The sequence below is a fragment of the Schistocerca cancellata genome, chromosome 2 (genome assembly GCF_023864275.1).
Source record: "Schistocerca cancellata isolate TAMUIC-IGC-003103 chromosome 2, iqSchCanc2.1, whole genome shotgun sequence".
NCBI classification, from domain to species: domain Eukaryota; kingdom Metazoa; phylum Arthropoda; class Insecta; order Orthoptera; family Acrididae; genus Schistocerca; species Schistocerca cancellata.
The window spans coordinates 100,665,307-100,689,411 of NC_064627.1; the positions used below are offsets into that span (position 1 = coordinate 100,665,307).

General features: G+C 43.9%; 1 protein-coding gene across 1 annotated transcript in view; it reads left to right on the forward strand.

The window, feature by feature from the left end:
- Window positions 1-24,105, forward strand: part of LOC126151236 (uncharacterized) — a 349,750-nt gene that overhangs the window by 238,835 nt on the left and 86,810 nt on the right. The window contains exon 12 of the mRNA XM_049915929.1: window positions 5,784-6,067. Within this exon, the coding sequence (XP_049771886.1) occupies window positions 5,784-6,067 (284 nt within the window). The remainder of the gene's footprint in view (window positions 1-5,783; window positions 6,068-24,105) is intronic.

A 24,105-nucleotide genomic window follows, 5' to 3' on the forward strand; every position in this document is an offset into this window, starting at 1 on the left:
TAATTTATTTCATTCAAAAGGAGAGAGCTTTGCTATACTTAAAACTAGTGGTAGCAGGTGGCACTTAGCACGTCCCTACTATAATATATGTCAGCTCTTTCGGCTGTGGCCGTTCATGGCTCAATTAACTTAAAACTAACTTACATCTAAGGCAAATCTTGCTCTCCTACAATAAATGTGTTTTACTTAAGGTGCTCATATAAATTACTTATCTTGCTATGGCAGGTCAACAGGGTGTTAGTCCTGTGCATTACTCTTACATACGTTGGTACTTCACACATAGTATGACAACTTCTAGTGTGTGTATATTTCATTTTAGCAGCTTAACTTAACGGATATTTCAATGGTTGACTCGGTATTCCTTCAAGTTTGCGTGATGAAACAATCCTTTTATTCGTCCAGATACAGGGTCAGCTAATAGATAGCAACCAATGTGCGGCTTTCTTAAGATAATATATGGTCCTTCATACAAGTGCTGCCACTTGCGATTCTTATGATGAATCAAAAATGGTTTGAAGTGGGTCTTTAATAGCACTCGTTCATTTATACGATACGATAAGACTTTGCTAATGTGTTTGTCATGCGCCTTTTTTCTTAGGTTGGCATGAGTGGTTAAAGATATGAGAGCTTATTGGTTCCGCAGCTTCCCCGTGGAGGCATAAAGAAGCTACTAATGGTTTTCCGACTGGGGTGGAGCTGAAATGTCAGTTATTTTTACTTGACTAATATTTTGTGTCATGTTAGGCTGAAAACTTGCGTTCGTATCCCATACGAACTGTGCATCACTTGATTGTGTGTTATTTGACATCGCGTTTGGTGCTTGGTTCGCCTGTGTGTAAAAAATAGTCCGATTTCCTTGGCTATTATAACCGGCGGTGTCAGGAAAAGCATCCGACGAATTGTCCTGACTATTGTTCCTGAACTGTTGGTTCGGTTGGTGAGAAAATGTCGCATTTTTCGGCTGGGAAAAATTTATTTGCTGAGAGGGAGTGAAATGACTCGGCTGACTGTACTGTTGTGGTCTGTTATAATTGGTCCATTTCTTTCCCTTGTGACGATTTCCATTATTCGTCTTGTTGTTCTGGTACTGGTAATTACCGTTATGATTTATCGGTGAATTACCGTATTGTTGCTGTGTGTTTTGATAAATCGGATTGTATCTATTCTGGTGTGGATATTTGTTATATTGTTTTCCATTACGGCGGTTGAAACTGTTATGATTGCCGTAAGGCTGAGCGTTTGGTTGTCCCGTGTTATGTTGGTATGACATTCCATTGACGCAATTTGTTATGTGCTGCTGCGGAGCGGGCGGTCCATTATTATAATTATTCCGCGCGCTCGCACGCACATCCTCATAGATCATATCCAAATTGTCAAGAACAGAAAGAAAGGCTTCTAGGTCTTCTTCACTCACATTAACTAGTTTTTCTCTTATTGACACAGGAAGTTTTGACTTTAAGATCGTGATTACATCTTTGGTTGAAATGGGCGTCTCCCAATACTGAATTTTACGTAGATATTTTTCAAAATAACGTCTCAAACCTCCTCCTTTGGTGTTGAAAGGTTCGGCGTTGTAAACCTCCTTTCGGAGTCTTTGTTGTATACCTGAACTCCAGAATTTATTCAAAAAATGCTTTTCAAAATCTGCATAGGTGTGACATTTGTTTATTATTTCTGTACCCCAAATTGATCCTTCACCGTGTACATAGCCTAAGATGAACTGTATCCGCTGCCTGTCGTTCCATGATTCCGGAAAAGCACCTGTGAATGATTTTAGAAATACCATGGGATGTATATTTCGTTTTTCAGGTATAAAAGGCTGAAAAACTCTGTGTTTTAGCACACTCTCGTCTCGCATTAGTTCAACGAGTGTTAGTTGATAGGCATGACTACGTGACGTAGAAGTTTCGCCACGCGTATTATTTACTGTTGGTGAGAATTGTACCTGACACTCGGGATATTGACGATTATCGTGTTCTGGCGGTAGCGAATACTCACTTTGATTGTCACCTTGCAATTCCGTAACTTGTCGTTTTAGTTGATCTATATCATTGCTTAGCTGACGTTTCCATTCCGGAAGATCGTGGCTAAATGCTCGTCTGATTTCACCTAATTCACTGGTTAAAGTGTCACCAGAAGTACCGGGAGCGGTTAAGATTTCTGCTGTAGCAGATTTAACCGTACCCTTTAGTTCAGCGTGTACCTTGCCGACAATGTACTGTTCTTTGGATTGCATCCACTCTTCAAATTCCCTATTAAGTATATTGCTTATACCGGTGTTGACATCTGCGATCTTTTTGTCAATATTGACATCGGATATTTGCTGAGCAAGGTCTTCGACTCGCTCGCCAACGTGGTTGACACTTTCTGTCAATTGGCTTACTCTCTTTGAAACATCACTGTAATGTTTCAAAGAGTCACTCGTAGTTGATTTACAAACATCTATTTGGGCCTGCATATCTATGAACTTGCTACCAATATTGGTCTCGGCGGATTCCACCATCGAAAGAACACTATCAATTTTTGCGTGTACGCTTGCGTTTAGCTCGCTTGCGTAAGCAGTGGTAATGGTTTTAATTTTTTCCTCCATGGTGTCATTCGAATTTTTTATTTGTGCTTGGATGTCCTCTATCCTTGATTCTAAACTGCTGAACCTGCTGTCACTTTGATTTGCTATCTGACTGATTTGCGTTCCAAGATTGTCACTTTGGTTTGTTAACTGTTGATTTGCGTTCCAAGATTACCCATGTTTGCTTCAAAACTGGTTTTCATATCAGCAAACAATTTTAGTATATCTGACAGCGAGCATTCACGTGACTGCGACGCGGTCTGTGGCGCCGACAGCTCACTTGTCGCTTCGTCCTGTGTTGTTCCCTCACTACGAAATTCAGGTTTGTTTACACCCGCGCGCGGTCTAAGTTGCCTTGGTTGCTCATCAGCCATCGTAAATTTAAAGTAGTTACACTGCACGAGCTAGAAAATATATATATATATATTTTTTTAATTATGATTTTCACTTGTCAGGTGCGCCAGGGATTTCGCGTCCTGATTTCACAGATATTGCTTGCGCGTTATAAACATTTGAAACTCTGACACACGAAAATGCCAATATGGCAACGAGAGAGATAAAATAAATGAAAAACACTTATAGAGCACTGAAACTGGCACAGATAGCGGCCATTGTGATTCACTTAAATGCACAACAATGGAAATTCTTGCTAACTATTTCTAACTATTGTAAGCGAAATGATGAAACAGAGGCGGGTCTAATAGAAAAAACGAAACAGAAATTTGGAAATTAAATTGCTTGAGGAAAAGGAAAAAAGCGTAGAGAGTGAATGTCACGAGCCGACTGAATGCTCGGTACGCAAAGCTTCAAACGTAATGAAAAATCGTACTCACATTAGTTGTCTTGCGCGCTGCTATTTATTGCTGTTGTGGATTCTTACTGCGATTTTCTGCATATGCGTCCTTTTTTTTATCACTGGTTTTGGCTTCCAATTTTCTCCAGATGGTAGCATGAAAATAAAAAGAACAAATTAGTTTTTCAGTTAGGTCCCTGTTCGGGCGCCACATCTAGCGTTAAAAGGTTTTTTGGCTTTTCACATTTAACCAAATATAACATTGATGATGATAATTCATGGCAATGTTTGCCGACAAGATAAAGAATGCAACCTTTTAACACTAGATTGCGTACTCACGGCAGTTCTCCTTGGCCGTTTCTTGGTACGACTTGGAAAAAGAGAAAAATTAATGAATGATCGACGATGCGTCGGTTCTCGTTTGTGTTTAGGAGACGTACGGATTGATTGCGTGAAAATAGTTTCTCAAATGACCTCTTAACCCGGATTGCTTTCACGCAATCAGACTCTTCAATGAAATTACCTAAGGGACCTATTTGAATAATAAAAAAAATGGAAATGAATGCAAAACAGTGAAATTTTGTAAAAAAAAGTTGTCAGATCGTAAATTGAACACGTTAATGGTCTCCCAAATACAATCGACACACCGCGATAAAGAGCGAACCTGTAACAAAGTTCATTTAAACATAAACATTATTTGTGGTTAATTTAAAGAAAAGAATAAACATAGATTTTCTGTACAGTGGAGGACAAGTATATTCTCAAAGAAGAAAGGCGTTAAACTATAAACATTACCAAATTTACAATGAATACAAAACTTACATTTTTATGTTTTTCTCATACATGGAGCAGTCCAACAATCGCTGCTTCTGTATGTGTGATATTTTGTAAAAATTACATGTCCTGGCGTGCGCGTAAGTATTTTTTATCGTCACAAAGTTTACAAAAGCGTTTTTGTTTTCTTGGTGATAACGTGGTTTTTCACACTAAACTTGTAGCGGTGCTACACAACACGTCTTAACAAGTCGGCAACCAAACATCAAAGGTAATGAAGTACATGTTAACATATCGGCGACCAGAAGTACAACCAACTATAAAGACTCTAGATTTTTCCTAACAAATGATAAATTGTTCTTTCTTCTGTTTCGCAGCTTCTTGCTATCAAGCGCTGCGGCAATGATTTTAAATATCTGCGCCCAGCGAGTCATAGTATTTAAAAGTACCTTTTAAACGCTGGCCGCGCGTCTTGGTGTAGGCGAACGTTATAAACAGATTTCGTTTTTTTTTTTTTTTTTTTTTTTTTTACTCTCGTGTTGTCATGCTTAGTATCACTGCAAACTACAGCTTGGTGGCTGTCCTTTTCTCATATGCAAAATGTCTGAAATCCAATAATATCACACAGTCTACATTTTATATCCTCTCTATTTCGACCATCATCAGTTATTTTGCTCCCCAAATAGCAAAACTCCTTTACAACTTTAAGTGTCTCATTTCCTAATCTAATTCCCTCAACATCACCCGACTTAATTCGACTACATTCCATTATCCTCGTTTTGGTTTTATTGATGTTCATCTTATATCCTCCTTTCAAGACACTGTCCATTCCGTTCAGCTGCTCTTCCAAGTCCTTTGCTGTCTCTGACAGAATTACAATGTCATCGGCGAACCTCAAAGTTTTTATTTCTTCTCCATGGATTTTAATACCTACTCCGAATTTTTCTTTTGTTTCCTTCACTGCTTGTTCAATATACAGATTGAATAACATCGGGGAGGGGCTACAACCCTGTCTCACTCCCTTCCCAACCACTGCTTCCCTTTCATGTACCTCGACTCTTATAAATGCCATCTGGTTTCTGTACAAATTGTAAATAGCCTTTCGCTCCCTGTATTTTACGCGTGCCACCTTCAGAATTTGAGAGAAAGTATTCCAATCAACATTGTCAAAAGCTTTCTCTAAGTCTACAAAAGCTAGAAACGTAGGTTTGCCATTCCTTAATCTTTCTTCTAAGATAAGTCGTAGGGTCAGTATTGCCTCACGTGTTCCAACATTTCTACGGAATCCAAACTGATCTTCCCCGAGGTCGGCTTCTACCAGTTTTTCCATTCGTCTGTAAAGAATTCGCGTTTGTATTTTGCAGCCGTGACTTATTAAACTGATAGTTCGGTAATCATCACATCTGTCAACACCTGCTTTCCTTGGGATTGGAATTATTATATTTTTCTTGAAGTCTGAGGGTATTTCGCCTGTCTCATACATCTTGCTCACCAGATGGTAGAGTTTCGTCAGGACTGGCTCTCCCAAGCCTGTCAGTAGTTCTAATGGAATGTTGTCTACAGTATTTTATTATATATCAGTAATCCAACACACTTATGTGGATAGTAGCAAGAATTGCAGCACTCTCTGCTTGGCGACGTGCACAGGCGCTGTTCCCACACGTGGTGCTGGTGAGCTCGGCGTGTTCGTGGCTGTCTCCGCTGGTGCCGGTGGTGGCGCTGGTGGCGACCTCAGGGCTGGAGGCGGGCTACCCGCTGCGGCAGGACAGCGCCACGGAGTTCCTGTGCTACCCGCAGGGCGTCGCCCTCTACACCACCGTCGTCTTCCCATTGGCGCTCTGCACGGTCGCCAACGCCGCCATCTTCCTCTACTTGCTGCTGGCTGTTCTCTTCCCTGTGTGCCAGGAAGATATTGACCTAGGAATCCGACGGTAAGCACCTTTATAACTGCAAAGACATTCTGTCTCTCCCTCTGGTAACTACAATCCCTCTACGAACTATAAGGTAAGGTAATGAATGTTACACTAACTCAAAAAAAAAAAATGGTTCAAATGGCTCTGAGCACTACGGGACTTAACATCTGATGTCATCAGTCCCCTAGAACTACTTAAACCTAACTAACCTAAGGACATCAGACACATCCATGTCCGAGGCAGGGTTCGAACCTGGGACTGTAGCAGCAGTGGAGTTCCGGACTGAAGCGCCTAGAACTGCTCGGCCATAATGGCCGGCACCGGTAACTCCTTTCCCCATCTGTCTCTCCATATCATAAAGTTGTGTGACTTGCTGTGGCGTCTTCATAAATAAATGCAAGTATTTAACTGAGGAGAGAAAATACTCATGATTATACATGTTCAACTGAAGCTTAAAGTTACTGCTTGTGATCTGTTGTACCATGAGTGTGTTACAAACCACCCTTGGTAACGAAGATATACAGATGCGTTCTTTTTCTGGACTGCATGTGTCTGATTCGGCTTCTAACTACAGACACTTGAGATTGTAGTGGAAATTACTGACTATCTGGATGAGTCAATTAGCAGATCCTAGGCATCAGATTTATTGCCTACCAGCAGCTATGTTTCAACTCGGTCACTTAACAATCTGCCTTTTATCAAGAGCTCAGCTGTAAAAATTTCTTGATAACTGGGCCCACAGCCAACAAATACTAGTTAAATTAATACATTTTTCCGATGAGGCTCTAACTTTATGTATTTCTTTTATTTGCTACTGGCCAAATTTCAACCTCATGGTCATTAAGTAGACATATGACCACTTACTTATATGCACATGTTTGATGCCATTGAAACTGACCAATACCAAACAGAACTATTACATAAAGCTATAGGCTCAGTGGGAACATGTCTTTATTTAATCAGTAATACAGTATACAGACATTAATACCATCAAGAAATAAATTCTATATTCTCTTTAGACTCAACAATATTGTAGGCACAATAAACGTTAACGTTCACAATATAAATTGTAATGAATACTGGTACTAGAGTAAAGAATACCGTTACGGCGGTAAAGACCTTCTTCTTCGACTGCAGGGGCCCTCTGTTCGTCGAGTTCCTCGAGCGTGGAACCACAGTCAGTGCACAGCGCTACGACGACACTTTGTAGAAGACGATATTTGTAGAAACTGCGACCTGCCATGAAGTCAAAACGCCGAAGAATGTCGTCAGACTGAGACATCCTGTTACACTTTAACCACTGCTGACGCCCCCCCCCCCCCCACACACACACACACACCCCGCCCCCACCCCGCTGTCAATCCAATCGGACGACGGCTGCGTTTCATCGATTTGATTGGAAGACACTGCAGCATCCTCCTTACAACCCAGACCTTTCACCGTGTGATTTTCACATCTTTGGTGACGCGACGAAAGACATGCGAGGACGTCGATTTCAGTCGGACGACGAAGTCATGACTTGATGCGGTTATGGATCCGTCAGCGACCCACCGCGTTCTACGAATCAGGACTCGATCGTCCCGTCTGCCAATGGTGTAAATGTCTTAACCTATGTGGTGGCTACTTTTGAATGGAACTATTTCACGGTCCCGTCGTCGCTAGTCTTCTGTTTTCATTTGACTGCACGTCATATATGAACTCGACAACAGTGAGAGGCATGAGTGACATGCTACTGGACGAAGGCGACGTGGAAGTCAGTTTGCGTCCGTTGAGTGTTAAGGAATATGTTGCAGTCTTGTATCGTTTTAGGTGTTGTGATCTTGACCACACGCTCAAGGACTGCACAGAAACAGGCTTTATGTGCAACAGATGTGCGGAGAAGGGCCACAATAGACCACAGTGCAAAGCAAAAGAGCCTAAGGAATGCTGTACTCCAGGCCAGAAACGGAACAAAAGTCTGAAACAACTCTAAAACGGCCGGATGCTCCACGTGAAAGAACTTACACCGCGGCCAGCTTGCCCGACAGGACTACGGAGACCAACAGAAATACAAACACCCCAACAACAACATCGAATACTGAGGCCCAGCAAGCGCCGCGACTACGACAAAACCCAAGTACTAATTTCCGTCGACACGGTGGAGAACCTGGTGGTGGGAGGAGGAGTGGAGGCGTCAGACGTCCTCTCTGCCGGTGTTTATGACAGCTGGGGGGGGGGGGGGGGGGGGAGCGGATAGCGTGGAAGCGGAAATGCGGCCGTCAGAATTACAGTATGAAGGGATCCAGTTCTGATTCTAAACATGATGATTCCTAAATACGATGCACTATGAGGATGATATGCTAGCGCAAGGCGAGACTCGACATGGCTAGGAGGCTTACAGCCACACCATGTTGAAATAGAGCCGCTCAATCGGCTTGAGAAGCTTGATAGGGAACTCCTAAGTAACGACGGTACGTGTGAAAGGCGAGAGAAAGAACGAAATGAAAAAAAAAATGGTTCAAATGGCTCTGAGCACTATGGGACTTAACTGCTGAGGTCATCAGTCCCCTATAACTTAGAACTAATTAAACCTAACTAACCTAAGGACATCACACACATCCATGCCCGAGGCAGATTTCGAACCTGCGAGCGCAGTGGTCGCTCGGTTCCAGACTTTAGCGCCTAGAACCGCACGGCCACTCCGGCCGGCATAGTCATAGTTCCGCGTAGTCAGCGCGTACACAACTTTCCCACTAGAGCCCCCCCGCTAAGCACAACAGCGCAGGCGCAGCGCTCGTCCGTCTCCGAACTACGAGATGGCGCTGCCATAAAGACGGACCAAATTCTACTTCCGCCGATCCGCGTATTAATATGTAACGCAGCCAATGAGATTGCTGCTAACGTAGGACCTTTTCTCCTCGCGCAGTGATACCTGAACGCGCGAGGTATTATAACGAGTGTACAGACCTCCGATTAGTTAATCTGCATTAGTCTGCATTTGTCTGTACCAGTCTATAGCCAAGTTTCAGTCTGCGCCTAATAAGATTATCATATTCCTGTACATAGCCATGAAGAGAAATGTATAGACACTTTGTCAAGTATCAGAGATATGTGAGAATAAGATTAACGTACCAAGACCAAAGGAACTTCAGATTGTCAATTGTAAATAGCATCCAGAATCAAGTTAAGTAAGGTTTATAATTGTTATTATTTTAATAAATGTGTGTGAAAATTAATCAAGTTCTGTTTAAAGTTGGTCACCGTCAATCAGCTACTCTAAGCGTGCAAGTGGCATTTCTATCGTCTGACCTAACGGCAGAAGATAAACACGCCACGATAAGACCACGAGACATATTGCTGACACTCGCCTACTTGGTTAGAGCGACAAGTCAAATAATCTGATGGTGTGTGCCGAAGGTCTTACAGTACGCACACCACAAAGACGGAATTCCGTCAGAACTCAAATGTTAGCGACGGATTTTCCGCTATTGGCATAGGTCCAGGGATGAGTCCTTTTTGAACCCTACAGGTCCTCAAATGCTCAGGCGTCTGAGGTCACATCAGTTCAGATTTACACCCAGAAAATTGACAGATGACGCGATTAATCAGTCAATTCGAATAATAAACAGAACATAGAAAGTTATACGATATATGGGAGAAACATTCGACAGTTTATGATGGCCCGCGTCTTTGAGACTCGCGGCTCCCAGAGGCCCTACATCTACTTCTACATGGTTACTCCTCATTTCACACTTAAGTTCCCGGCAGATGGTTCATCGAACCATTTTCATACTACTTCTCTACCATTCCACTCTCGAATGGCTCGTGGGAAAAAGGAACACTTAATCTTTCCGTTCGAGCTTTGATTTCTCTTACTGTATTATGATGATCATTTCTACCTACGTAGGTGGGTGTCAGCAAAATATTTTCGCATGCGGAAGAGAAAGTTGGCGATTGAAATTTCGTAAACAGATCTCGCCACAAAGAAAACCACCTTTGTGTTTTTTTTTATTTTGCGAGTTGTTTATAGCTCATTACGCCGTTTCTCGGAACGTTGTATCCGAGCCTATCCTTGAATAATAAACCTTTCACATTTATTTGTTGCATATCTTCCTCGACTTCATTTTTCCGTTGTGCACAGCATCTTTCTCTTCTTCTCTTGTATGGATGTCCCCAACATAGAATATTTTTCGGCCATCATTCATCCTCTAATCTTATTACATGTCCATCCTATCTTAAACTCTGTTCCCCACCTCTTTGGCGATTTGTACGTGGGAGTTTTCATACGCTTCCTGATCTTTATTTAGGATAATCTCCAGCTTCGAAACTCTACAACTTCTTCTCAAAAAATTCATTTGCACGCCTTGAAGTCTTCTTCTATCTTGGTTTGTCATTTCCCAGGATTCCGCTCCACATAAACAAATGCTTCGCATTATTGATCCATATAACAATTTTTGTCTTTTTCTTAATTTTATCTGACCAAAGGACGGCATGCTGCTTCTTGATTGCTTGTTTATCTTGTGCTGTCTCTCCCTTACTTCTTGTGTATTGGAACCCTGACCTGAGATTACGACCCTCAGATATTTATAACTCTGACATGCCACAATACTTTTTCCATCTACGATAAATTCATGTATTTTACTTCCTATGAAGAGACATCTTGTTTTAGAAAAAATGTTGTTAGTCTGGTCTTATTCCTATATAAGCCTTCACGGCTATGGCAGAAATAGAGTCACCAAACGGCGAGCAGGGAGTCGCAAGATGATGACACAGATCAATAAGCGAGGCCTGTGGGGTCGATTTGAGGGAACATTTTCTGGAAAATTACCACTGAATCCTCGCTAACATCAATGGAATGGGACGATCGCACACAAGTAGTTCCATATACTTCTTGTGATAGTGACCAACTCGAAAGAGCACCTTGAAGTGAAACCATGAGCATTACTGCAAACCATGAGCAATTGGTGTGGTATAAACGGACTCTACGTTATGTTGAAAGTGAACATAAAAAGAAGTCCTACAGTTAAAATAGAAGCAAATAGCATAAAAAGAAACATGGTTACAAGATACTTGGGCATATACCTGGACTAGAAATTAAACTACAGTGTGTATCGAAAAGAATCATCCGATTTGGCACGTCTGTATTTCTGAAACTAATAAACATCTACGATGAATTTTGTTTTTTGATGATCGGGAGACAAAAAGTTTTGCTTTTTCATACCTTTCCATAGCTGTTTAATATGCCCCCTTTAAATGCATGGCATATATCAATCCGGTATTCAAATTGTTCTCACACTGCAGCGAGCATGTCTTGAGTTACAGTTTCAACAACTGCTGTTATGCGATGTCTCAGTTCATTCATTGTTGTTGGTAACGGAGGCACATGTACAGAGTCCTTTATAAACAACCAGAAGAAATAATCACTTACAGTCAGGCATTGGAGGCCAGTAATGGAAGGGTGAATCATTTGGTACAGTGCGACCGATCCATCGTTCAATAATCCTTTGATTTAAACATCACGCACTTCCAAATGCCTCCTGTTGGTAAATGAAGTCGATCGAGTCAGTCTCCAAATGTGGGAAAAGAAAGTTCTGAAGTATATCGAGATATGTGTTTCCTGTAACAGTGTTCTCGGTAAAGAAAAATGGACCATAGACCTTTCCCCATGAAACTGCACAAAACACATTAAATTTTGGAGAGTCCCCTCTCATGTTGTACAACTTCATTTGGTTGTTCCATACCCCATGTTCTCACATTATGACGGTTCACGTTTCCATTTAAATGGAATGTTGCCTCGTCACTAAACATTAAGCGTGGAAGAAAATTGTCATCTTCTATCTTGCCACGAACGAAATTATAGAACTACACACGTTATTGTTTGTCATCTTCAGTGTGCAGTAGCTGAATTTTGTATGGTTTCATGTGTAAATGTCGACACAACACACGCCAGACGGACATCGGGGGCATTTTCAGCTGACGAGCTGCACGGCGAACTTATTTCTGCCGACTCCCTGTGAAACTAAGGCGGATGCGTTGGACGTCTGTGCCAGAAACTCGGGGAAGCCCCGGCAATTTGCCTTTACTGTTTCTCGGAATTGTTCATGCCATCGTCTAATGCTCTATGCTGTAGGAGGATCCACACCATACCTAGTACGAAAGTTGCGCTGAACAGTATTACTGACCCGCACTGTGCAAAACATAGAACACAAAACGCTTTCTGTTGTCTCGACACCATTTTCACTAGAACTGAACTGGGTGCACACTGCTGCTACCTAGCGGGAACCATGTAAAAGTCGAGAGTTTGCTCTTTCGAACAGTACGTCAGTTGAGCGCGCGATGCCGATGAGTGCGGACAACGGAACGCGCGCGTCCGAGCCAGCCGGCTGGGTCGCGCCGGGTCCGGCCGCTGGCCGGTCGGTGGGGCCTGCCCCGCCGGCCGTCCCGGCGGCCGCTCCCAACAGGACGGATACAACGGCGACGACCCCTGCAACGACAACGGATTCTGACAGGCAACATAATGAGGATGGGATCACGACGAGCGATACGCGAATGCAGAGCGGAGGACAACATACGTCAAACTCCTCTGACGAGAGACATCAGCTAACACAGAACGATCGGCAACAACGGGAACTGAGACGTGAAATACAACACATGATTCTGCAAAGTCAGTAAGTATACGACAACCGCACTAGTACAGTTCCTCCTTCACAGCATGAAGACCAAGTAGACGACGTGGAACAATTTTCTCCACCAGACGACGACGAAATGGTGGGAGTCTCCTCTGAAGAAGTTTGGACCATGCAGCCCACCGACGGAGAGGGCGATTTTGCACTAGTTCGCCAAAGAAAACGACTCAACGCTTCTCCTAAGCAGAACAACTCTCGGAAGCGACAACGTCCAGAAGAACTGAAAACTTCCAACCGTTATGCGGCTATTGCGGCGGAAGATACTACAGATGCTCCAGAACGTATGAACCAGACGAGTGATGTCAATCTCGAAGCAGATAAAGAGGGGACAGATGGCTCTGGCCGGAACTTACTACGCAAAGTCCCGCTCGTTACTATTTACCATACCAAGAACTACATGGAACTCAACAAGGCGCTGAAAGCGAATATTGACGGCAGTCTTAAGGCCATCTACCAACGAGACAGGATCAAATATCACTTCGACTCCTATGAAGATCAACGGCGGGCCATCAATTTCTTTGTGTCGAATGACATCCACTTTTTTACACATCAGGCCGCGGAGGACAAGGACCTCAAAGTGGTTGTCAAACGTCTACCTGCCGAAGTTACGGAGGAAGAACTGAAAGACGCACTGATAGAGAAGGGTTTCCCTGTCATCAACGTCCACCAGTTTAAAAATCGAGACGACAAGACGAAGGAATTACGACCTCAAGATGCTTACTGTGTCACGTTGCCAGCCCAAAAGGAAAACTACAAGATTTACGACATCAAATACCTTCTATATACTAAAGTCGTTATTGAAACCTACAACAGACAAGAAGGACCTGTTCAATGTCGCCACTGCCAGCGATTCGAACATACAGCTAATTATTGCAGCTTGCCTGCTCGCTGCGTTCGATGTGGAGGGCAACACCGATCTTCAGCATGTACTCATCCCCGAGGGGCTCCGCCGAAATGTGCTAACTGTGAAAAGGACCATCCTGCCACGTGGCGTGGCTGCCAGAAGTACCAGGAACTTCTCAGGAAATACACACAGTGGTCTTCCCCGCAGCCCTCTCAACGGAGGACTCGTGTAATACGGAACTCCAACCTGACGCCACACCCTCCGCCCCACCGTCAGCCAACGCCACAAGAACAACCGGCGGCGACACGGCAGCCAGTAACACAGCCTCCTCCTGAAGCACTTCCACCTCGACAGCACCGCCAGCATTATTCATACGCCCACGCAGCATCCCCACGTCGACCGGAACCGGAAACCTACGTCTCACCAGCTCATTTGATGCAATCTCTAGCTCCAGCGCTCTCTGATGTCGCGAAACTTCTCACCGCCGTGCAGCAACAACTAGTGGGGATACTTTCTTTAATCGAAAGTGTATTGAAGGCCTTTGGAACACCTTAAGATGGATCGCCCTGGGACCACGAGAAACCTGAAAATCTGTATATGGAACGCCAACGGAATGAAACACAAGAAAACAGAATTCACTGAATTTTTACAACGTCACAAAATCGACATCACACTTGTATCGGAGACGCACCTTCGTCCAACAACTGAGCTCAGATTTCGTAACATGTACGTCTATAGAACGGACAGACAAGGCCAACGAGGTGGAGGGACCGCAGTTCTGCTTAAAAGGGAACTGCGGCACCATCATGAAACACTACCACACCTCCAACATCTGGAGGCAACAGCAGTAACGGTTCGATCGGCGGCAGGCAACATCACTTTCATTGCGGCGTACAACAGCCCCGGAAAAAAAACCTGGAGCCAGACGACCTACGGAGTATCTTCACCAATTTTGACAAAATCTTCCTAGGAGGTGACCTTAATAGCAAGCACGTCGCGTGGAATTCCCGGCGTACGAACCCTCGTGGACGAACTTTGATTGCCATGGAAGAAGAACTGGGCATCACAGTCCATGGCCCACGAGAGCCCACACGGATTCCTTACGTCGATCGGCAAGAAGCAGACGTCCTAGATATTGCTGTCATCAAAAATATTGAGACGAACCTCCAGCTCCGCACCGTCGACGATCTTTCGTCTGACCACCGACCTGTTATCAGTATAGTGGAAAACGCAACGGCCAACCTTCCACCCCCATCCTCACAAACTCTGAACTGGGGTCAATTTCGGACATCTTGACAACAATATCTGCACGACGCAGGACGTTTCAACACCGGAAGCCATCGACATCGCGGTACAAACTTTGACGCAGAATATAAAGGTAGCCAAACGAAGGGCAACTACTCACACGGTCTACCCTGTAGTAGCTTTCGACGAGTTCCCGCCTCTACTCCAAGAACTGAAGACACAGAGAAACAGGAGCAGGCGACGTTGGCTCCGCTATAGAAACCCGATCGATCGACGGGAAACACACGTCTTAACACGAGAACTGCACAGGAGAGTGGCCGAGTGGCGACAGCAGGTCTGGGAAGATAAGATGGATGAATTCTTACTTCGAACCAAGAACGAATGGCAGGTAGTCAAGAACATACGACACCAGCGGCCACCTAAACGAGCCATCAGAGGACCAGATGGCCTCCTCTATGACGAAGTCGCCCAGGCAGAGCTGTATGCTGCGACTTACCAAGAACAGATGTCTACACCAGCGACCCCCGTGAACGACGTCCGCCTGCAAGAACAGGAAGCCGTCGTTACAGCAGCATGGACTGCTCTTCGTTCTGCGCCTGTGCAGAGCCGCCCACAACTCACCACACCAGCAGAGATCCGTAAAATTATTCGGAAGACTCGGAATAATGCGCCGGGCAACGACTCCATAAGCAACACCGACTTGAAACAGTTGCCCAGGAAGCCAACTGTTCTCCTTACCCGAATTCTCAACAGCTGCCTTCTGCAAGGATATTTTCCTACGGCATGGAAGACGGCTCGAGTAGTTCCAATACCCAAGCCAGGTAAAGACCCAGCAGAACCCAACAGTTACCGGCCCATTAGCCTCTTGCCGACCCTTGGCAAGGTGCTCGAGAGAGTGCTGTTGCAGAGGCTCCATGACACGCTTACAGCGCATGATGTTATACGACCCGAACAATTCGGTTTCAAGGACAAGTTATCTGCCGAACTTCAACTTCTACGGATCACCGAACGGATACAAGAAGGATACAACAAGCAGCACTTCACGATTGGTGTCTTCCTTGACATCGAAAAAGCTTACGATAAGGTGTGGCGGCCCAACCTTATCGTCAAACTGCATCGCACTACCCCTATTGCGGATTGTTACATTAGACTCATAGACAGCTTTCTGCAGGACAGAAAACTGTATGTCCGAGTCGACGATAAAAACTCCGAAATGAAACTGATCTCCGCAGGAATTCCGCAGAGCTCTGTCATTTCGCCTCTACTTTTCAACTTATATATAAATGACATCCCAACAGTCCCCCTTGTTACGGCGAGTCTTTATGCGAACGATACGGCCTTTCTGACAACTGGACGACACTTGGACCAGCTAATCGCTAGGATGCAACGGCAACTTGCTGTAATGGAACGCTGGGCGCTGCAAAATAAGATAACGATCAACCTGACGAAGACGGCAGCAGTTCTGTTCACACGGAGGAAACCAGTTCTGAACGACAGACTCCAAATAGCTGACCAATTTATCCCATGGTCACCGGGAGTGAAGTATCTCGGTGTCTACCTTGACAAAAAATTACTCTTTACGCAGCATATTGACGACAAGAAGACGGCAGCCCAGAAGATGGCCAGGTCGTTGATTCCGTTCCTGAAGAGTAAGGATCTCATCCCTAAGACTAAAGTCCAATTGCATAAGGCAACGGTGGAACCCACAATGTTGTATGGCTCCACCTCGTGGGGAACTACGTGCGTCTCCAGCTACAACAAACTCCAAGCGCTGCAAAACATTTGCTATCGATGGATCACAGGAGCTCCATGGTGGACAAGAAACGTCGACATCCGCACCGCACTCCACGAGACCACTATACAAGAGAAGGTCCATGACAAGGCTCTACGAGTTTTTGACAAGATCAATGCCCTTAGGGACGAAGTTCGACAATTACAATCGGTAGGAACGGTAAACCCTGCAAGATGGCACAAGTATCGCGTACCGAAGTCAATAACGTTTCACCCCCCATAGGCAATCTGTCATAACACGAGGAAGCAGTCACACATAACAGCCTTGACACATTTCACCCTCCACAGGAGATAGACATCACCAAAGACAGCAGGCTAAAGGACCCATTGCGTACCCAAGCCTAACTGAATGCATAATAAATAAAGTGTTTTCCTTTTATCCTTACATCCCATCCTAGAAGAATAAGTCATCAAAGATGATCTCTTCAGTCCACACTACACACACACACACACACACACACACACACACACACACACACAAACAAAAAAAAAAGAACAGTACGTTGCTGACTCACATATCTCAAACAGCAATACTTATGACATTTTTTTTAAGCCGGAGGATTCGTTTTGACATACCGTGTGTAATCAATACATAAAAAAAAAGCTATAGAAGTTGCTGCAGAAACTTGCTAGGATCAATGCAGTGAACTGCAGATTACCCATCACTATAATACTAACAGATCACTGTGCTCACTTCGAGTCCACGATATGTTTTGCTGCTAGCGTGTGAGCACAACATAGACTCAGCAGAGCAACTAACAGCATGGCGGTAAGGCAGGGAGGGGGGGGGGGGGTTCGACACCACGTCAGGGGAGAAAACTGAACGTGATGCTCGGGGTACACCCGATAGAGATAACTATTAAGAATCGCGCCGAAACATATTGACTAAATACAGGCAGACCACATACAGTGAGAGATCCCTTAATGGTAGTAAATACAGACATTGAGTCAGCTCAGACCCTGTGAGACCTGAGTTTCTCCTGGAGTATACAGCTTTCAAATAACTTCCGGGAATTCAGCCAGGTAACACGTTCAGCGACCGCCGATATTTCGGCGGGAGAACACCCCGCCATTTTCAAGGCGAATTGCAATGGACAGGCGATGTACATGCAAATTCAAAACCTCGGTTCTCGGACTGATGCAGGAAAAATAACACACACACTGAACACTGGTGCCACCAAAGATGACCAAAGTCAGAGCTATCGATAGTGAGACTACGAACCCGCAGGTGAGGTAGCATTGACTCTGTCCCTCTATTTTTTGACAAGGGAGAGAGCCGGATTGCAAACAGAGTTTAAACAAAAACCTCCATCCCTGTAACAAGGTTGCCCGCTAATTTAATCTCAACTGCCTCCTTAATAACACTGTCCCAATAGCTGGACGTGCATGCCAATATCTCGTTGTTATTATATAACATGGGGTGTACAGTATCCAAGCAATGTTCAGCAATAGCAGATGTACTTGGCTGCTGTAACCGTGTGTGTCGTTTATGCTCGGTACTTCAGTCCTTTGACCAATATATACCATGCTACAGCTACAAGGAATGCGATATACACCCGCCTTACGCACACCAAGATCATCCTTAACAGAACTCAAAAGCGCTCTAATTTTAGATGGAGGTCGGAAAACACATTTCACATCGTATTTCCGTAAAATACGACCGATCTTGTTGAATGTGTTTCCTACGTAAGGCAAAAAGGCAGTAGACTTAGGTGTCGACTCAGAATTATCATCAATCACACGATGTGCCGTTGGTCGATAGTGCAACGCACGTTCAATCTATCTATCACTATAACCATTTTGACGAAATGTAACTTCAAGATGGGGCAGCTCAGCTGGAAAAGTCTCAAATATCGGCGGTCGCTGAAAGTGTTACCTGGCTGAATTCCTGGAAGTTATTTGAAAGCTCAGTCCCTGCAGAGTGAAATAATGGCAAAGGAAGTGAGACCACTGCCAAAACGCCTATAGGATACATGTATTCTTCATCAGCACCAAAAAAAATGTTTGTATTTGACCTAATGGCTCTTAGTATGGTACAAAAGCAAAAATAAGCATAAAAATTGATTTTTAACAAAGACGATGCACTCTTTAACAAACGCTCAACATTTCGGCTGTCATTCGTCAACAATACCTGTAGTCGAGGGACAATGTTGCGAACAGCACTCTACATCACAGAAGTAGGTAAGCAGAAATTACTGTCGGATATTATCTTTTAGCATCTCTAATGAGGTCGGACGATCGAGGTAGACTTGCGATTTGCGGTAATAAAACAACCAATAATCACACAGACTGACGTCGTGGAACTTCTGAGGCCAAGTCTGACTGTAGTGGCGGCTTAGCAAACGATCTTCACCAAATGACGTACGAAAGAGGTCACTCTCTCGTGCAGTAATATGGATGGAGCGCCATGTTGCATAAAAGTCGTACTTTTCAGCAGGCATTGCAAGCCACCGCTTGCTTTAATCATAAAAATACGTCTCATTGATGCTAAATTTTATTATTTTTACTTGCAGAAAATTATTATCTTCTCAATAACCTTCAAATCATCAGCTACAAAATTAATTTTTATATATATATTAGTGGATTTACTCATGGCAATTTTGTTGTCTATGCCTGTGTAGTAGTTAATAATCAAATTAATTAATTTAATAAGGTTGAACCTTAGATTGGTGGTCTATCCATGTACCACCGCAATAAAACGGAAACAGTCAATAGTTGAGGGAGTATGGATGAGAACAGCGGCGTATGTAAATTTACAAAATAATGACAAGTTTTATTAATCCTTCTGTAACTACAACTAACTGATAAACCCTATATAAAAATGACAAACACAAATCAGAAAAGGAATGGTGTTTCATTGGCAAAGCATACATTGGGGTGGAAGGCATACAAATTCTCTCCTCTGAATTAATCCCTTTTACAACGCAGTCTGACTTTGTGTACATGAATCCACTGTGAGACCCAGCTCTATTCAAATGGAATCAACTACGACCAAGTATACCACAAACTATAGTCCACCTGAGAACTGGGAGCTGTGAATATAATTTAACAACCCTACGATGGTGCAGCAATACTTTACCCTTTCACCTTGATTCAGGTAGCAGCAGAAAACTGTGCGCCGTGGGTGAGGAACAGTGCGCTGCGACAGATGTAGCGTGCTGACACGTCCTCGAAAATTTGAAAAAACTACACGGTCTGGCGTTCTGATTATCAGAACACGCGAAACTTCCCTATAAAAGCTCTGAAATCTCGGCAGATTTCAGTGGGACGGCCGGCTCAGGATGAATAAGTTCACCCTTGTGACACGGCAAAATACAGACCACAAGTATCACCCACTAGGGAAAGACCTGAAGTTCTCTACCAGGGGAGGAGCAGAAGACAAAGGAGAATCATTTTCCAAAAAGCCTCGGTACGGGAGGTGAATTAGCAAAAACGAAACCTCCCACATGGCACAAACCAATCGAACTGTCTACTAATTGAATCTCCCCTATTGACAGTTCTGTTGCCAGGTAGACAACCCAGACACGCTGAGGAGAGCAAGCCTCCTCTTTGCATATTTTAAGAGGAGCCAATCAGCAGCTCCAAATCTCTCTTGTCTGAAAAAAGATTTTAGACTATAGCCCGCATCATGTAGGAAGGCGGTTCTGCGCATGGAGGCGGAGTGGTAAGGGGGAGTGGAGGGATGAGAACTGCACATGCACGGCAGCAGGGAGGGGGCAAACAAAGTCCACGTTGCCGAATTGCGTTGCAGCGGACAACAGTCTGGCTCGTTTGTCTTCGGTACATAGCATTATACGTTCAAATCTATGAAGAGAATAGTAAAAGTTAAAACCAATTTCGATAAATCGTCATGAGAGAAATGTTAAGCTTAACTTCTCCTTGGGCAATACGTTAAACATTGTAGTCTGCATAATTCGAAGGATTCAATTTCATATTCAAAAAGACCGGGAAGTTCTCATTATTATATATGCAACTGATGTGTAGATAAACACATTTTTTTTGAACGACATGGTCTTAACCCTTTGCCGAAATTAATTTCCTAGGGCCACACTGAAGGTGACACGTGGGTAAATGCAAAACTGTGTGGCGCCATTCACGTGCAAGGAAGTCAAGTATGTACATTATTTCACTTGACTTGCATAAATTAACGAGCTACACGGGATCGGCACGAGTCTGATTTATACTGTGATTAAATTTTTAATTTTAAGCCAGTGCAAAGTATCCGATTTTCTGGTGTTTGTACTTGGTGTTTTCTCTGTAACAGTTTAATTATAATTGGCAATGACCGACTTCGAAGCAAGGTAAGACAAGAATTCTGAATCACGTCACGAAATTGACAGCGTTCATTTCCAAACGGCAGTAACTGCTGTTTTTCTTAAATGTAAATAAAAGTTTATTCTCAGAAACAAAACCAGAAGAAGAGTCAGGCTGCAGAATAATTATCTGAGAACCCATTCTTATGAAAACTTTAAAACCACCTGCACCATCACTCATTTTCCAGCGGATCTGCCTGAAATGATTCCAATTGACCCACGTTTCATCAAGGTAATACACTGATAACTACTTCCTTCTCTTCTATGGTCAATCTTCATACGCGATGTAGTTTTTGCTGCACCTATGAAAATTTTATCAACTAAAAACTCTCTTCTTAACATACCTGGAACCAACATATTTTACAATTCCTTACGTCGATGAAGCGCTTACCATTGAAGCCAATTTTCTCCTGCATTATTGTGACATGCTTTTGTGATGTCAGGCATTCATCATTCACAGGGTGCACTTTAAAGCATCGTTGTTAAAATCATCCATTTGTGTTACAGGTTGTAGGAGAACTGCTTTCAAATTCGCTTTTGAAAAAGTAATAAATGTGGTAAATAATACCCCTCGCCTGCTTGTGAAGCAGTTCACATTTATTGCTGCCACCTGACTTTTTTTTTTTTTTTTTTTTTTTTTAATTCCTGAATGTAGGAGGGAGATTCCCGCTGTTTAACTTGTAACTCGCTGCTAGTCGCTCAGAAGGATAATGAACATTATTATCTTCCAGTGGCTAGTGGAGGGGGATGTGCAGAAAGGCTGGAAATTGGGCCGCCTTCTTACATGACACGGACTTCAAGGAGGCGTCGTTCTTACAGCATGGATATGTTTTGGCAAAAAACACACACCTACGTAAACAAGTAATCTTTCTGGACTGACTACTTCCAACTTCTGAAAGAATGCTGTTAAGCTACCCAGATAGTCGCACCCATGAAATATATGTTTTTGTCGCTCACTAAAAGAGCCTGGCGTCTTCTTGGCGTCAGGGTGGGGGTGGGGCAGGTGGTTTACAGTCTTGCCTCTACGAAACACGCACATGAAGCTGCTCTGTCCGTAACGTCCCAGCTTCTAATATTACAATGCACTGAGTTTTATGACCCACCTACCGTTTGCCAAAAAGCTCAGTTTACAAGAGTCTTAAATGGCTTCCTCCAACGACTTTTCGTCATCTGACCACCTTCACGGTGGACTGCCACCTTGCCCAGATAAAACGTTTTGCGAATTTTCACCTTTCTGCCTGACCCTAAACGGTAAGGAGGCGAGGGCTTCGGCCACATGTTCCTCTACAGGTAAGATCAACTGAGAACTGCTTCCCAGAATCACTCACACAACCAAGTCGCTGCACTCAACGTTTATGGCCTCCAATTCATCTCTCTCCCTGTTGTTCATAGCCTCCACTATGGTCCCTCGGGTACAAATCCTCTACAAGTTACACTTGCATTGATATGAAAATTCTGTGCACAATTTCTCCACGTAAAAAAGTCATGAACCACAATACAAAATTTAGTACTGGGGAGCACCGAGATCTGACCTAAAATATGAATGCTAATCTGACTGGCAATGTTGTTAAAATGAGAGAGAGCATGGCTAGGGATGATGTGATTAGCTAACATTTTGATGTACCTCGCCCACTCGTGTGTTGTCACTGACATGTTGCCGTCTAGCGCCATCTGTTGGGCAGTTTCTGCACTCGTTATTGTTGCTGATAATTCTGTGGTCTAGGGGCTCAGAGGGTTAGCTGCCTTCTGTAGTAAAAAAACTGAGTTAGTGGATCAACGACGGACTGAAACGGGTGTCTTGCGACGTCCGCCCCGAGCAGATACAACGAACAAAATGAGATTAATAAAAAGAAAGGGTAGCGTCTTTCATTCATAATCCGGTGTCTCCGGTCCCGGGTTCGAATCCCGCTGCTGCTTAAATTTTGATTAATAATCAGCATTGGCGGCCGAAAACTACCGTCATAAGAAGTCACCCCTCATTCTGTCAACGGCCTTGTCAAATACGGCGGAGGAGCGGACGGAGGTTCAGGGCTCTCTCTTGTCCTTGGGGTGGGAAACTGCCCCTAAAGGCGGGAGAATTAGCAATGATCAACGTCATGATGATGTAGAAGGCAATCGAAACCACTGCATTAAAGAAACGTAACGTGTTTGTGCAGGATATGTGGCATGTAATTGAAGAACTGTCATGATGACCTCTAAGTTCGCAAAAGATTCCGGGATAGTCCCCATTCGGATTTCCGGGAGGAGACTGACAAGGTGAAAAAGACTGAATAGTCAACGGAAGGATAACGTTCTACGGGGCATGGAGTGTCAGAAGCTTGAACGTGGCAGGGAAACAAGAAAATCTGAAAAGGGAAATGTAAAGGCTCAATCTAGATATAGTAGGGTCAGTGAAGAGAAGGGCAAGAAAGACAAGGATTTCTGCTCAGATGAGTATAGGGTAATATCAAGAGCAGCAGAAAATGGTATAACGGGAGTAGGATTCGTTATGAATAGGAAGGTAGGGCAGAGAGTGTGTTACTGTGAAAAGTTCAGTGACAGGGTTGTTCTTATCAGAAACGACAGCAAGCCAACACCGACAACGATAGTTCAGGTATACATTGTTCAAATGGCTCTGAGCACTATGGGACTTAACTTCTGTCCCATACAACTTAGAACTACTTAAACCTAACCAACCGAAGGACATCACTCACGTCCATGCCCGAGGCAGGATTCGAACCTGCGACCGTAGCGGTCACGCGGTTCCAGACTGTAGCGCCTAGAACCGCCCGGCCACCACGGCCGGCTCAGATATACATGCCAACGTCGCAATCTGGAGATGAAGAGGTAGAGAAAGTGTATGTGGATATTGAAAGGGTAATACAATATGTAAAGTGATATGAAAATCTAAGTCATTGGAGACTGGAGTGCAGTTTTAGGGGAAGGAGTAGAAGAAAAGGTTACAGGCGAGTATGGGCTTGGGACAAGGAACGAGAGAGGACAAAGGCTAATTGAGTTCTGTTACAAGTTTCAGCTAATAATAGCGAATACTCTGCTCATGAATCACAAGAGTAGGAGGCATACTTGGAAAAGGCCGCGTGATACGGGAAGATTTCAATTAGATTACATAATGATCAGGCAGAGATTCCGAAAACAGATACTGGATTGTAAGGCGTATCCAGGAGCAGACATAGACTCAGATCACAATAAAATAGTGAT